The sequence below is a fragment of the Ixodes scapularis genome, unplaced genomic scaffold, assembly GCF_016920785.2.
Source record: "Ixodes scapularis isolate PalLabHiFi unplaced genomic scaffold, ASM1692078v2 PGA_scaffold3__209_contigs__length_174095766, whole genome shotgun sequence".
In the NCBI taxonomy this organism is placed as follows: Eukaryota; Metazoa; Arthropoda; class Arachnida; order Ixodida; family Ixodidae; genus Ixodes; species Ixodes scapularis.
In genome coordinates, this window is record NW_024609868.1 from 57,351,121 (window position 1) to 57,366,614 (window position 15,494).

At 42.2% G+C, this 15,494-nt stretch overlaps 1 protein-coding gene across 2 annotated transcripts in view; it reads right to left on the bottom strand.

Moving 5' to 3' along the window:
* Positions 1-15,494, bottom strand: part of LOC8052150 (follistatin-related protein 5) — a 380,338-nt gene that overhangs the window by 88,115 nt on the left and 276,729 nt on the right. For both annotated transcript variants that reach the window (XM_042292459.1, XM_042292458.1), the window contains exon 3: positions 8,620-8,734. In XM_042292459.1, the coding sequence (XP_042148393.1) occupies positions 8,620-8,734 (115 nt within the window). The remainder of the gene's footprint in view (positions 1-8,619; positions 8,735-15,494) is intronic.

Here is a 15,494-nt window from a genome sequence, read left to right on the forward strand (position 1 = left end):
ACCCAAAGGGCGTTCAACTTCGACGTAACCAGATAAACGATGAACTAATCGCTCGCCTGACGTCCTGGTACAATCAGTTCAAATGATTCCGTGGGATAGCCTAGTTTTCACCCATTTTGCTTCAGAGTAAGAAACAAACATTAAGGCACGTTCGAAGTTAAATTTTTAACATTTTTGACATACGTCCATAGCAATGACTGCAAATATTTAGCCCTATATCGAATGCGTTCTTTCGGTCACAGAATTGGCCTTACAAAAATGAATTCTGCACCCAGATTAACGTTATATACTTTTAAGAAAACCGAAGTGGCAAAACATTATCAATACTACAATATGCCTGCACATTTGAGCTCTGTCTTGTAATTTGTCATGCTTACCCTCTTAGTATACAATGAGTTTGTATCGTGATGTTAAATCGCCGTGATACTTTTGTTTTCCCCCTCCAGCTCCTTGCGTTTGCATGTACTAATTACTCGTTTTAATATATGAATACCTACGTAGAGATAAATCACTTAAAGCAATCAATAATACACCTCTGATTGGACTTTGGAAGTTATCCTGTTCAAGATAAAAAGTGAGTGATTCCCACTTAAATTTCGCCTTAAGGCCTTGGACAGGCGGGACGAGACTTAATAAAGGCACGTCTGCAAGCGAAGACTAACAAATATTTATTTCCCGGTCAACTTCCTTCGCGCAATTGAAGCGACACTGCAGTTTGCCAAGTTCTCAAGCAGAAAGGAAACCTTAGACGCGGAAGGAAAAGAGTTCGAAAAGGTAAAGGCAGTAACAGTTTGGTGTTGCGTAAAGGATAACAAACGAACGAAACAATTCTTGTTCTTCGGCACACGCAATCGGTATGGGGTCTGTATTTCTGTCTGGTCCCACACAGGAGGAATTTTTTTTTTCTCTGCCTTTTGTTTCATCGCTTGGTAGGACTAAAAGAGTCACCAATCGATTTGCTCGATCGGACAATGTTTCTCATTTTTCTTCTCTTTTTTCTTCTTTGCGTAAGGTTCCAAGCTGCCGTACCTATTAGCGGATCGAACAAATCTTCCCAGCCAAATCAGAAAAAAAAAGTAGAAAAAAAAATAAGGTTAGCAATCGTGGAAACAAGCAAAAATGTGCAAGCGCCCGTTCCAAGGTACGAACAATACAATAAAGTTGGTTATATAGCCAATGTAGACGCACGAGAAGAAACAGCGGGTCGTGGTTTCGTTAGACTCTCATTAGTAAAGAAAAGTACGCCAAATATGCAGGGTGCTTCACGAAATGTGGACAAATTCAATATTGCGAAAACTACGCGTCGGAACAAAAAAAACTTGTGTCGTCTTGGTCCTAGGCCAGGGGCCTATTTAGGAAAATTATTAAAGTCCGATATAATCAGATTGCTAATTATTTTTACGTAATTAACTTTTTTTAATGTTGTCTTTAAGGGCATGGTTTCAATTAGAAAATTGCTCAGCATCATCGAAAAACAGTAAAGAAACAAATTGCAGAACGATAGAAGGCACACGAAGCATTTTACGGCTTTCTGAAAGACCGCACAGATTCGGCGGGTTTTTAAGTTTCGGTTTGCAATCGGAGCGCATCTCGGCCCCGACGGCACCACGCCCCGTGGAGAAATAGGGCAACCAGCCTCTGCTCCGTCACGCGAGCAGAGCGAGGCAGAGGTTGGTTGCCCTCTTTCTCCACGCGGCGCGGTGACGTCGGGGCCGAGATGCGTTCCGATTGCAAACCGAAATTTAAAAACCCGCCGAATTTGTGCGGTTTTTCAGAAAGCTGTAAAATGCCTCGCCTGCCTTCTATCGTTCTGCAAATTCTTTATTTACTATTTTTCGATTATGCTGAGCAATTTTCTAATTGAAACTATGCCATAAAACACAATACTAAAAAGTTAATTACGCAAAAATAATTAACAATGTAATTAACTCGAACTTTAATAATTTTCGTAAATAGGCCCCTGGCCCATAACCAAAACGTCACAAGTATTTTTTGTTGCGACGCGTAGTTTTCGCAATATCGAATTTGTCCACGTTTCGTGAAACACCCTGTATAGAGGTGGCTGAAATTGACCCGTACATTGATGCCCTTAAGATTATTGCATTTTTTTTCTTTTATTTTCAAGAGATTCCTTGATTCACTTAACTTTTTGTGCGGTTTAGTCGGACCGATTTCAATATGTCAATGTTTTACGTTGTTATAAATAAATAAATATATATATATATATATATGTGTGTGTGTGTGTGTGTGTGTGTGTGTGTGTGTGTGTGTGTGTGTTGTGTGTGTGTGTGTGTGTGTGTGTGTGTGTGTGTGTGTGTGTGTGTGTGTGTGTGTGTGTGTGTGTTTCGACTTTTTAATGACGAACGATATGCTATAGGACAGCGGCAAGTACTCTGTTTCGTACTTGGCGTACTCTACACGAGTAGTTACAGAACTAAAGGCAAAATAAAACAAAAAGAAGAATAGATATAAAACGAAAAGAAAACAAAAGCTGAACGACAACACTGGAAGTGTACGTACTATGTATATGAGCAACACAGAAAGATAAACAAAGAAGCGACGAGGAACACGGGAAAACTTAATTTGCTCCCAGAACCCTTGGCCAAAATGAGGAAGCGAGGAGCGAAAGACTTTAGGGAGGTAAGAAAGAGTAAATGCATAAAAAGAGAGAGAGAGAGAGGGGGAGGAAGATGAAGATGAAGAGAAAGAGAAAGGGGACAGAAAAAGTGTGTAAGTGTGTGCGGGGGGCGGGGGGCGGGGGGTTTAAGAAGTGACGCTAGGCCAGCTATAGGCTCCTTCGACCAGTCCGGTGTCCTCTAGAAGCAAAGTACACACGAAGCGAAGAACCCAGAGCGTTTTTAAACATATAAATTGTTTCTCCTTTTTTTTTTTTTTTTTTTCTACCCAAGTTTGTTGATTTGTCCGTGTGAGCGTCACTGTGGACATTACACGCGGAGAAATTGAAGGGACCACAGTACCGAGAGTTAGAAGGCGACGCCTCATGAGGACCAGCGGCTTTTGCTGCGACCACTCCGGTTTCTCGAAATGAAAATATAGAGATGCCCAAACATCAACGCGCAACGAAGAGCTTGTCAGACTGGACCGGGGAAGCACTTCAGCATCACGTTAAACTATTAAAAGCCCAAGGCTGCTCAAAACGCTTTACTTTAGTAACAGTCTTCTTTTTATTTATTCATTGTTTTTTACTGGAAACACGAATTAGTACGTACAAATTTTGCTGTCTTCGCTAGTGCTTCTGCTGAAATTTCAGACAAACGAGTTCGTTGACAGGTTTTGAGCGATAGAGGTTGGGTTCCAAGGAGACAACATTGCGGCCTCATTCGAAGGACTACATAGGACTCCAATTAGATTATATTTAAAATAAAAAAAACTGATCTTTACAGCAAAAGGAGACAATTCAATATAAATCTTACTCTTGTGAGAATGGGAAGTACGCATATAACGCCAGCATGAAATTAGCTTTCACCAACCCATATTTTGGAGCGAGTGTGCGTAAGTCAGTGAGGAAGTTCAAATAAAAAAATAAAAAAAAGGTGCTGCATCGAAATAATTTTAACGAGATATGCGATTTAATGTTTTTTTCTGACAATCGTTTATTTATGTATCTGCCATCATTAGGGTTTGTGCTCAGTTGTGTATCAAACTATTACGTAGGCTATACAAGAGGTCAAAACATTATTTGTGCTGGCAATACCGCGGGAGTGTTCAGGAGGTTCAGGTGTTTTTTAAAACATTTCATAGACCCCTTTAGCCTTCTTATGAGCAGATTTCATGTTCCCGTTCGACTGAATCTCCTCCTATTCAATTCATTAGACCGCGTAAAGTAGTCACAATATAACTAACATGAATATGAAATAATCAATCAGCCTGCTTTATATACCTAAAGAATGGTGTATGCTAACTTTATTTTTCCTTAATTTTTGTTTTTATAAACTTTACATTTTTAATTTCTTTTCTACGTCATAAACATCTTGTTTGACCTTACACAAAACCTCACGCAAAGTTCACGATAAAAAGTGACCAATGTTATCGCGTGACTTCATAAGCCCTCATTTCCTGCTCCATACTTAATAAATTGGGATCGCCTTCCCGGTGATGTGCTATTGTTAGCCAACATCAAATCCTCTCGAAATGTTGTCAACAGACGTCTTCTGCGATTAACCATAAATGGTGTTGTATTTAGATTCTGTGTGAGTCTCGCGTCTTTGTAGGCATCAAAAACCTTCCCTCTCCAAGAGTAGACAAATATGGATAAATTGGAAAAATAGAAAATAAACGTGGTTTCATAAACTGCTTTAGCAGAACTGCCATTGCTCTCAATCTTTGGGAGTGTACGTTTAAAAACTAAGCATTAAACGACCGATCTAGTTGTTTTTGTTTGTTTTTTGGTTGGGTGTTTCTAGAAATATTTTGTTGTTAAAACTTTCGCACAAATCAATTATTATCCCTCAAAGACGACACTGTATTTTATAGTGCAACTAGCCTCTGCTGCGCTGTCATCGAGCGACGCAGCAGAGGTTGGTTGCACTATCTCTCCACGGGGTGCGCTGCCGCCGGGACCCAGATGCGCTCCGGTAGCAAACCGAAACTTAAAAACCCGTCGAATTTGTGCGGTTTTTCAGAAAGCCGTAAAATGCTTCGCGTGCCTTCTATCGTTCTGCTATTTGTTGATTTAGTGCTTTTCGACGATGCTGAGCAATTTTCTAATCGAAACCATGCCCTTAAGCACAATATTAAAAAAAGTTAATTACGCAAAAATAGTTAACAACTTAATTATCTCGGACTTTAATCATTTTTCTAAATGAGCCCCTGGCCCAGGACCAAAGCGACACAAGCCTTTTTTCATTGCGATGAGTAGCTTTCGCAGGAGCGATTCGGCCTGAGTTTTCTGAAACACCCTGCATATTTGTTAACGAATTTTGTTAAGTTTTTTATTTGTTTTGTTTTGTTTTTTAGATTTTTTTGAATCTACGCTATATTTATGCAGCATACTCAGCTGCTATAATATCCTTGTTAGAATGGCAGCATTGAAAAATATTCAAAAGTTTATAAATGTTGGAACGGTGTAGTATACGAGCGAGGCATTTGTAGTACACATTGACCACAGTGTACTAGTGACGCTGTCCGTGTAGGTGGCAAAATTTCTAAGCGCTTTTTTTGTTACACCAGTCAGTAGATACTGAGAATGCCGCCCGCATAGGTGGCAAAATGCTACGAGTATTTCCTTAACCCTACTGTGTTATGGAAACTTCTTCATTACGTCATAATCCACTCACGTTCTCCTGTCGTAATCAGTCACCCCAATTATGAAAACGGTCAGAATATCTACAGCAGCGTTTATTAAGCAGCTTATTCAACGGTCCGACCAAAGGCCAACGTCTAGCTGTATTCCATTAGCCACTCGCCCTTCTTACGCAACTGCGAGCACTCGACCAATCCCCCGGCCGCTAGCCAATCCATGTAAACTTACGACATTCTTCGATTGACTCGTCCCGACAAATCCGGAATAATCCCCGGCGTTTCCTCGACGTCGAGTCACAGGCAACGTTCTCCAGAAAAGAGCGAGCCGCTTCGGAGTAGGAACGGGAGACTCCAGGCGCCGTTTCAATTTTTGCAACAAATCCCCAAGTAACATCCTCTCCCTTGTTTCCAAAAGCCCGTAGCTGTTGGCAACCGCAGCCTCAGGGTAGCGTGTATATATATCTTTATATATATATATGTATCTACATCACACACCAGCTCCGCCAACTCCCGCAGCTACGGCAATCGTGCAGAGAGCTCGTCCGGGGCTCAGACTGCCGGGGTATATGTGCTCCGAATCGCTAGGGGCGTTCGTAATGAGATTGCAGCGCTGCCGGCGTTGCCTCCCCCGTTGACTGAGGGGATTTGCTCGGACGTCGGGGCAAAGCCTGGCGAAGGGTCGGGGGAAAACAGCGGCAGTTACTACGTCAAGGAGAAGGAGGGAGACGAGAAGGAAGACGGCATTTCACGCACTACAATTTCACCAGAAATGCTCGTGAGTGGTGGCGGCCGCTCCCCTCCTTTTAGGCTACTTTCACGGATGAACCGCAATTGAATAGTCAAACAGGCTTCATTTTGCAATTAGGAGAAACCGTTTTAGCTCGACGTATACCAGTGTAGACTCACTGCGTCCTCTTTTTTCTCCTTCTCAACCCTCACTCTCTCTGTCTCTCTCTCCTTGTTCTCAAGTTTGCTCGAGAGAATGAGTGCAATCTCTCTCTTTCTCTGTGTGTCTGTGTGCGCATGTGTGTATGGCTTGGTGCACGCTCTCGTGTTTATAACAGTGTACATGATTGGAACTGGAAGTGCCCGGGTGTGCGAGCGGGTGAGTATGTGGAGAACGCTGGAATTCCGAGCAACCATGTTTCGTCGGACTCGAGTGAGTCCCCACGATCGCCTCCGGGGCGAATTTTCTCGCGGCGGGAGTTGGAGGGTACGATGTTGGGGAGCCAAACGAGAGGTCGGGAGTTTCGAGGGAAGAGAGGAAAAAACGAGAGATTATTGACCTCGGCCGGAAAAAGAAACAGCCCGCGGGTGGTCTTCCGAGTTGTTTCGTTTGTGGAGCGGTCGTTAAAAGTAGGCTTCAGGAACGTTTTTGTTATCGTGTTTATCTCTGTGCGAAATATAGGTTAGGGATCATGTGTTCACTGCAAACCCGAAGAGCGGGATTACTTGATTGAGTGTTTTATAAGAAGCTATAAGTTGGAGTGAATCGATCAGCACGAATTACCCTATGATTGTGTCATCTTCACACACAGAGAAAAAGCAAAAATATTTATTTTATAGCTGTCTCGTAATCCCATGATATATAGTTATAATAAGTTCTACAAAGTGGTAAGCGATCCCTGTATTAATTTTAACATTGTAGATATCAACACAAATATCGTGCATTAATATTGACACAGGCAGGATAGTGGGGAATATGTTGGGAACAACGAGAATAGCAAACAAGACAGCGTACGTGTTCTCCTGTCAGGCCCTAGTCTCTTTAATTTAAAAAAAAAAATAGATGTTTAAAGCTGTATGTGGGTGCCATTCTCATGTGTATTCTTTTATCGAATCCTACTACTCTTATGTATGAAATGTGTGCCGAGCAGCCTCATGCAAAGACAGCCCCGATCATAATGAGCACATTCATTTAAGTTCGATTAAACATACGAAACAATACTACCGACAAACATTAATCAGCACCATTGCTTGTGCCTATACCTAGAGGAATTGAGATCAAGAATGACACTTTCGATATTGTAGGAATCGGAAGGCTGCTTCAAAGCTTTGCGTAGTCATGTGGTAATGTATGGGACACGGTATGCGTTTGTATGTCTTCTAAAAAATTATAAGATTAAATGCGCGTCGTCAAGTTAAAATTGCCATGGCTCATCTTTCTGTCTCAAAAACAAATATCCTAATTTTGATTTAAAACGTATTTTTATAGACGAATGGAAGCAGAATCAAGGTAGTGGAAATTATGAAAACTAAGTGTTCTAACACAAAATCGACTGACTACATGACCCGGTAGCTTCAAGCATACGCATTAAAATAATCTCACTGTTGTCAGTCTTCTTTGACTGTGTTAGATAGAAAAACGAGTTTTAAAACGAAACCAAATTAAAATTGGTGTGATTTTCTGAATAATATCCAATGAAACGTGGTACAACCGGTTCGCTATTCAATCAAACGTGGCATGACCAAGAATCAATGCACGCAGAAACATCCGTCATGGACGCAAGAGTGAGATACAATTCAGGAATACGCCAGAAGCTTTTCTTTCAACCTCAACACCGTCAGCTAATGCAATGCGCAAATAGTCCGCAAACGGGACGTGCACCGAGGTTACATAAATCATTACAACTGCCTTTGGTTTATCCGCGGAGCGACTCGATTCTGTGGCTAGTCTGTGGTGGTGTTTATTCGGCTCATTTTTAACTTGCCTCCGACTATAGATCCTTCCAATAGTCGCCTCACGCACGCCGCCGTCATTGCCTATTGTGCTGTATAGGACACGGTCCAAAAATACGCTGTAGGTATCTTGTGCGGAGTAGCGGACGCCTCGCATCCCTCCATAGCCCAGTGACATAGCATTTTTTACGCATCGGTGAAGCGCTGGCGAGGTGTATGGCCCTCCCACAGTCCTGTAGTATAGGCACGTCTACTACGGTGCTTGAACGCTTTTCCGAGGGGTGTTCAGAGTACTACTCCTCGCATGCATAGAAAGTAGTCCCGAAGTGGCAACAAATGTCGTTACAAAAGCCATGCTGTCAGATGTCGCGACCCTGGTGATTGGTCATAGAAGTTCGGGCAAAAAGCACGAGCAAACGCGAGTGGCGCTGTCATCGCAGTGGACCAACTCCTGACTGCCGAAGCTCCCGTGGACTGTCAAGCTGGAGAAGGACTTGAAGCAGACCATTCCACATCCACCACCGCTGCTGGGACGCCACCAGGATTGCGGCCGGCAGCGGTGTGACACTTTTATGACGTCATAAGGCGGAAATCGAGGGACCACTTTTCTGGGCGCGGTAAACACGCCAGCAGAAACGCGTTCCAGGCACCATAATTGCACTATGCATAGGCACTGACCGAAATCGAGCGGCATCGCCTTGGGCGCCATCGGAACCGCAGCATCCTCGTTGCTCAGGAAGCGGTCCTCGTCCTCCTCCGCGTAGGTGGCGCTGCCGTCGCGGTTGTGCCGAGACTGGAAATAGTGAAAAGGGGGAATGCGTTAGCAACGTTTCCCTCGGGGACAATGGCGTGGCATTATAAATCGGGATCAATGAACTATACAACAACTGACTGTCTTGCAAACAGTATAGACAGGGCAGTCACAACAGCATAGACACCACGGTTAATGGCGTGCGTGTCATTTTAACTGTTACATACGGGAAAACTGGTTGTGGGATATATTTTCTTCACTTACTTTATCCCTAACTCTCTCTCTTTCTCTCTCTCTCTCTCTCTCTTTTCGAATATTGAGCATATGAAAGGTTAGAATGGCGCTTGAGAGAGCACCGGTATGACGATCTGCTGACAGACGTTTCTTGGAAATCCTAAAAACATTTTGCAGGAAACCCAACATTGCACTCCCCAGAGCGGACCATGGCTACCCGCGTGTACCACATTCCCTCGGAGCACGCACATAGGCTGTCGAATTCATCAACGGAATGATGGCAGTAATTCACGGGAATGAGATAACGTCTTCACGTGACAATGCTATCTCCGCAGATCTAATATATATATATATTTATATACCACATTCCCTCGGAGCACGCACATAGGCTGTCGAATTCATCAACGGAATGCTGGCAGCAATTTACGGGAATGAGATAACGTCTTCACGTGACAATGCTATCTGCGCAGATCTAATATATATATATATATATATATATATATATATATATATATATATATATATATACTTTTTTTTAAGAATCGCGTTTTTGCTTTTGTTATTCGCTACTAAGTTGTTTTTCTTTTGCATTTTTATGCAGGATTTGATGATCGGCTGCATGGGCCTTCTGCAGGAAAGTATAAAAGCAAGAGCCTGGTTGATAAGTAATGCCACTACTACTCGAGCCAATACGGTAGCAGATTTGTCACCATTCATTAAAATTTAAAAAAAAAAGAAAAGAAACTCGTATTGCAGCGAAAGGAAAAAAATATTAAGAAAATAGATATGTCCAGCAGGCCGTGGAGGAGTTTTAGCAAGATCAAATAAAATATTAATTTCCCAAAAGTGATTTGCCTACTGTCTTTCACAGTCGGGCTACGTCAGACTTGCAGCGCACTTGGCCAATATGGAATCTACGCGAAAGTGTGCCTATGAGTGCAATGTGGAACACATGAAACGACTCGTTACAACCGTCGCGCAAGCTTGACTTGTCGGTACTGTACGGGGTCTTTCTCTAGAACAAATGAAAAGTCAACTTGACAGCGGCAGAACGCTCGCGATATAATCCCGTTACGAAGATAGACCCTATAAACAAAGAAGAAAAAGGAAACTGCAGCGTTTAACCTAACAAAACACAAACAATATACTCATTGCGTTGCAACTTATTATGTGCTGAAAATAGGCAGATTTTTTCTGCAGACCACGCAAAGACCGAAAAATGCTGAATCGTGGCCACAACTGCCGCGCAGCTACTAAACTATATACCATAAAAGCAAACTGGTGTCCAGAGGGAGTGTAAACAAAACTACGGAAGTTAAATTTTTCACGCAGCAAATAAAACTGTATGTCCACATTCCTGCCAAACAAAAAGAAAACATATCACGGCGGTGAATTGATAAAGTTGTTAGCATTTACAAGACCGCCAGATAGTAAGAAAAGAAATTGCAGTTGCACCAGGATGGTGAGCAAAGGAAATTTGAAGATAACTGCTCCAGCACAGAAAGTACGTTTGGTTTACAACGTTTGTCTCGTCTAGTGCCTTCTATGTATTCTGTTGTTGTTGTTGTTTTTGTTATTGTTGTTGTTGTTGTTGTTATTGTTGTTGTTGTTGTTGTTGTTGTTGTTGTTGTTGTTGTTGTTGTTGTTGTTGTTGTTGTTGTTGTTCGTTGTTGTTGTTCGTTGTTGTTGTTCGTTGTTGTTTGTTGTTCGTTTTTCGTTGTTGTTGGTTGTTCGTTGTTGTTGTTGTTGCTGTTGTTGTTCGTTGTTGTGGTTCGTTATTGTTGTTTGTTGTTGTTGTTTGTTGTTGTTGTTTGCTGTTTGTTGTTGCTGTTGTTGTTCTTGTTTGTGACAAGTATGTTTCGGTCATGTGATTTACATTAGTTGCCGTCAATTTATCGCCGCGATTGACTATCTGCGTTTTTGGGGACAAGTAGGTGGAAGGATGTATTTATGCCACACGAAACTCATGTAGATCCATGCTAAAGCAACTAAAGTTGTTAGATATATATAAAAAATAGAGAAAATCTCGGAAACTGCAGCATTTATTTCTTGTTAGGAAGCTATGAAGTGTTTTGAATTAAGGACGCCTTTGCGCACACCACACAGAACAAGCTACGTCCTATAAAAGGGAGGTGTAATCTAAAAACATTCTAGGAGGCTTTACAGTTACGAGAGCAGCGCTAATACGTTAAGAGTACGACAATCCGAATATAGCGAGGTGCTTCCCAAAGTTTCACAAATAAAGGCACAACACAATTTACCCAACGATACATTTTCCACGCGAGCGAGCTAATGTTTAACTTCAGGAATTAAAAGCTTAAATTACACTGTTCTACGCGTTTAATGCCCGGAATATAAGCAAACACGCTCGTTAAGCCCTAGTAATAAAAATCCACAATAATCCTAGGACAGGAAAAAGTTACGACAGGCATGCACCAGAGCCCTAACACGTTGTCATGCCAGAGAGAGAAAGAGGCCCTGTGTGCTAGCCAGTGCGGAAATATCGTAGCAGCCCCGAATGCCTCGCCAGGATGACAATGCCGGCCCGTTGGGAGTAGAAGCGTCAGTATTTACCTTGTAAAACCGTTTCAGCGGCGCGCAAAATTACTGACGAAAAAGACCAATCAAGACCGCCGTCATCACCGCGGACGTCATGAGGTAAATGGAAGACATAAACATAAAACACTCTTCTTTTTTTTTCCCCCGTTCGAAGCGTACTCGGGCGTTCCGATATCGCTGTCCGTATCCGCTTCGAATGAAATCATTGCTTGTCGCTCCGCTCTGACGTCTGCAGCAACCGTGCACGGTCGAGAAATTAAACGACCCCATCTGGAGAAAAAGGGCCTCGGCGGCACAAATCGGCGGTACACATTACGCGCCGTGTCGTCTTCGAAGGCAATATAAACGTCACGGGAGAGCTTTCGACGGTACTCGTGACTGGGTGCCAGTTCTCAGCCTGTTCTCGGCATGCCTCGGGTCTCGATTTCTTTCTCGGCCGACTTCTCTCTCTCGTCGTCTTGTTAACAGCGGATTGCAATCGAGTTTTATCCGCGATTCCTTCTCTTTTTTTTGAACTCTTATTTTTTTCCGTTTTTCACTCGTTTGTCTCGCTTCTTGTCTTTGGTCTGCCTTAGTTTTTCACCGGTAGTAGCGCTTGCTTCGCTGATTCCCGACGTCGTAGAAATTCTTTTCTCCTCGTGTCACAACTCCACCGGATTGCCCCGTTATTTTTCTGCCTTCTTCGAGATTATCTTTCCGACTTTCGGCGCGACGCGAGAGTCGTTTTTTGTTTTGTTTTGTTTTTTGTTTTCTTTTTAAATCGACCAATTTTGTTTCGCGGTGTCCTTTTGTTTTCGATGCTGGAAGCACCTTTCTATTAACCGTGATTTCGTGATTTCGGAAAGAGTGAAAACGCCGAAAGCATAGCTTTCAAATGGCTTCGCGTCCTGTCGATATCAAGAAAGAGAAGATTCATATTTCTCGCGTGGAGGCTCGAAGAGCGTCTGCTGCCAACGCTGTAGATGGGAAACTTGACGAAGGAGTGGGTTGTTTCAGTGCATCACGCAGCATTAATTGCGCCGTCATATTCTCGTATAATAGGGACTTTTAGCAAACCGTTACGGTTTTCCGCGTACCCCACCACCTCCGAAGCATGCTTTTAAGCGCGCGCTCCGCGCTCACGGTATCACCCGGGAGCACGCTTAAAAGCATGCTTCAAAGGTTCCGGTATTACGGTAATGCGGTACGCGGAACACAGTAACGGTTTGCGAAAAAGCCCTTCTATGACGACCTAGCTATAAGCAATCTCAAGGACCGCGATTACAATGGCACAATTGTAGGCGAACGTGTAATTATAGGGGGCACTAAATGTGTCCGGAGCATTGAGGATTACGACAAGACACGAACTCTGAGTCGGTGGATTAAGTGCTAGGTTGGATGCATCCGGAGTCCTTACTAAATGCAGAGGAACGAAGAAATAAATTATCCAAAAGATAAGTGGTTTATTATATCGCTTTAATTTTATTTATTCGGCATCTCTTAGTCCAGCTCAATTCCAACATCCGTAAACGAATCCTTTGGATTTTAAATCTTGTATGCGTGCGTATTTACGTATTTTGCGTAAATACATTAATCAAAACAAACGTTTAACAATTTCCGCAGTAATTTTATACGGGATTAAAACATAAATTCTGACTTTATGTGTATTTCTTTTTTTTATTATTATTATTATTATTGCAATCGATTCTGGCAGGGGAGGTTTTCATATCACGGAAAACTTAATTTGCTCCTTGGAATTTTTAGATATATAGAGCCAAAGGTCCCAAAACGTCATGAGTAAACGAAACAGAGATTTTGTAAAGGATGCCGTGACACGCGCAGCCTGATAAGTGGAGCTAGTACCCAGATCGCTAAACACGCCCCCGCCGCTTGGCTTGCGCCCGTCAATCAACTGGTGGCATATCTACTTTATCATAAGCGCGTGTGATAGGTAGGAGGTTCACGGCACTCCTTTCGTTCAAGCCACTCCCTCCGCGATTTCGTCGGCTACTTCGTGGAAGCCTCGGTATTGAGATTTTCGACAGAAATCGCTGCTCCATTGATTCCACTCTACCGAAACACTTCGCCACCATGTACCAAGAAACTCTCCTTCAACGCATCATAGCAAGCCTTCCAGAAGAGGAATAGTAGAGACGCCAGGACTTTCGTAACGAGCACCGGACCATGCGTGTAGAAATAAAGTTTATTCTCTTTTTCTCTCTCTCCATTGACTCGAAGTACTCCAAATGCGCGGTCACGTGGTTTTCGGGCATTTCAGATACCGCAATAGCCTACCCTTTAGCAAAATAGGCTTAAAACTTTTGTGTGAAAGGCGTGCTTTTTCCCCCTTCGTTCCAAATCATTTTTTGGTTGACCCACCTGTGTTTACATCAAGCTGGGTAAATACTTTCTATCAGAATAATGTATACAAAACACACACACACACACACAAAAAGAAAAAACGTACTCCGTTATACTTAGCTTAGTGTATTGAGTATTTGCTGTTTTCCAAATTTATCTTCGTATTTCATAACATATCTACGAACATTTTAACCGGAAAGCCCAAATGCCTTTCTTTTTTTTTTTTTGTACTGCTGTCTACTTTGTTGAGTGGGACATTCTTATTATCGTCCTGCTCTTCTGTATGAAATCTGTTGCATATGCAAATTGCCAGCACGGTTGGGCGAAACAATAAAATAAGCTAAACTCTGTACTGAGTCTAAAAAAAATTAAGAACTGCCTATAAAGTGTCCTGTAGATTGTTTTCCCAACAGTTTTGGAGTATCCACTGAACTTCTCGAAACACACCGGGAGCGTGAGAGAAAAAAAACACATAAACGTTCGAACTACATTTGTACAACGATATTAACTTCACAAGAGCTCTTGCAAAACCAATAATACAGTCTTGTTTGTCGAAGACTACTTGGAAGCAGAAAAAAATCCCAAGTTAACAAATATAGTAAAAAAAATTACAAACGCGAACGAAAAATTTGTTCGCTTCTAACGCGTGAAAAATATGTTTTCGTAACAACACTGTCTGGCAGGCACATTGGTGTAGCTTAAAAATTATAATCTGAACGAATTCGGGCTTCTCTCGGGCGGCACCGCTACTACGGCCTTATAAGCCTTGGACTAAGACACGTTTTGAACGAAGAAAGGAAGGACAAAACAGGAAGACGGAAAAATTAGCCTTAGTCATTGTCCCGGTTGGATATAAAATCATATAATCTGTGCTGGGCTAGAGGGGCGGGAAAATTAGAAGGGAGGTTTAAAAAAAAAATTCACACCAGTAATGCACACGGAACAATGAAAGGTAGCTAAAATACAAAGAAAACGAAATTGCAATACCTGAAATTAAAAAAAAAAAAAAAAAAATCCACATCCAGCGGTGCCGTACAGTTCTAAAAGTTTAATAAAATATCCTTTTTTCGAGTGATGTGATCAGTTTTTATTCACGCGATTAATTATAAGGAAAATGCGTTTTGTCTATTTTCGTTTTTGAAACCGAATTCGCCAAACGTTTTGTGTAGAACTTTTAGTTCAGTCGTTTAAATTTTTATCAGAAACAAACTGACCATTGAAAAGTGACTTGAAAAAGCATTCACTTCCTGGAAAGTTTTTATTTTACTAGCGTGAACGAGTGAACGACGGTCTACAAAATCCGTATATATGTAATCATATACTTTTTTTTTTCCTGATATTCCCCACTCCCCTTCGCAATGGCCGTGCCCCGGGGGTAAAATGAATAAACAAAAATATATACCACATTTACCGGACCGCAGTCCGCACCCGACGTATAAGTCCGCGAGGGCAAATATCAATTGAAAAATAAAAGTGTTTCCTTCGATAGTCCACACCTCGCGCTTAGCCGACACGGAAATAGTCTCATACACAGCACACCATGACAAATGTCTGCTTGCATAGCTGACAAAGAAGCTTGTATCGTACACAAATCGTCCTTAACATACCCTTTTCTTCACAAAATTCGTCAAACTTCGTCGTAATAAAGAATCTAAAAACTAAATCCTGC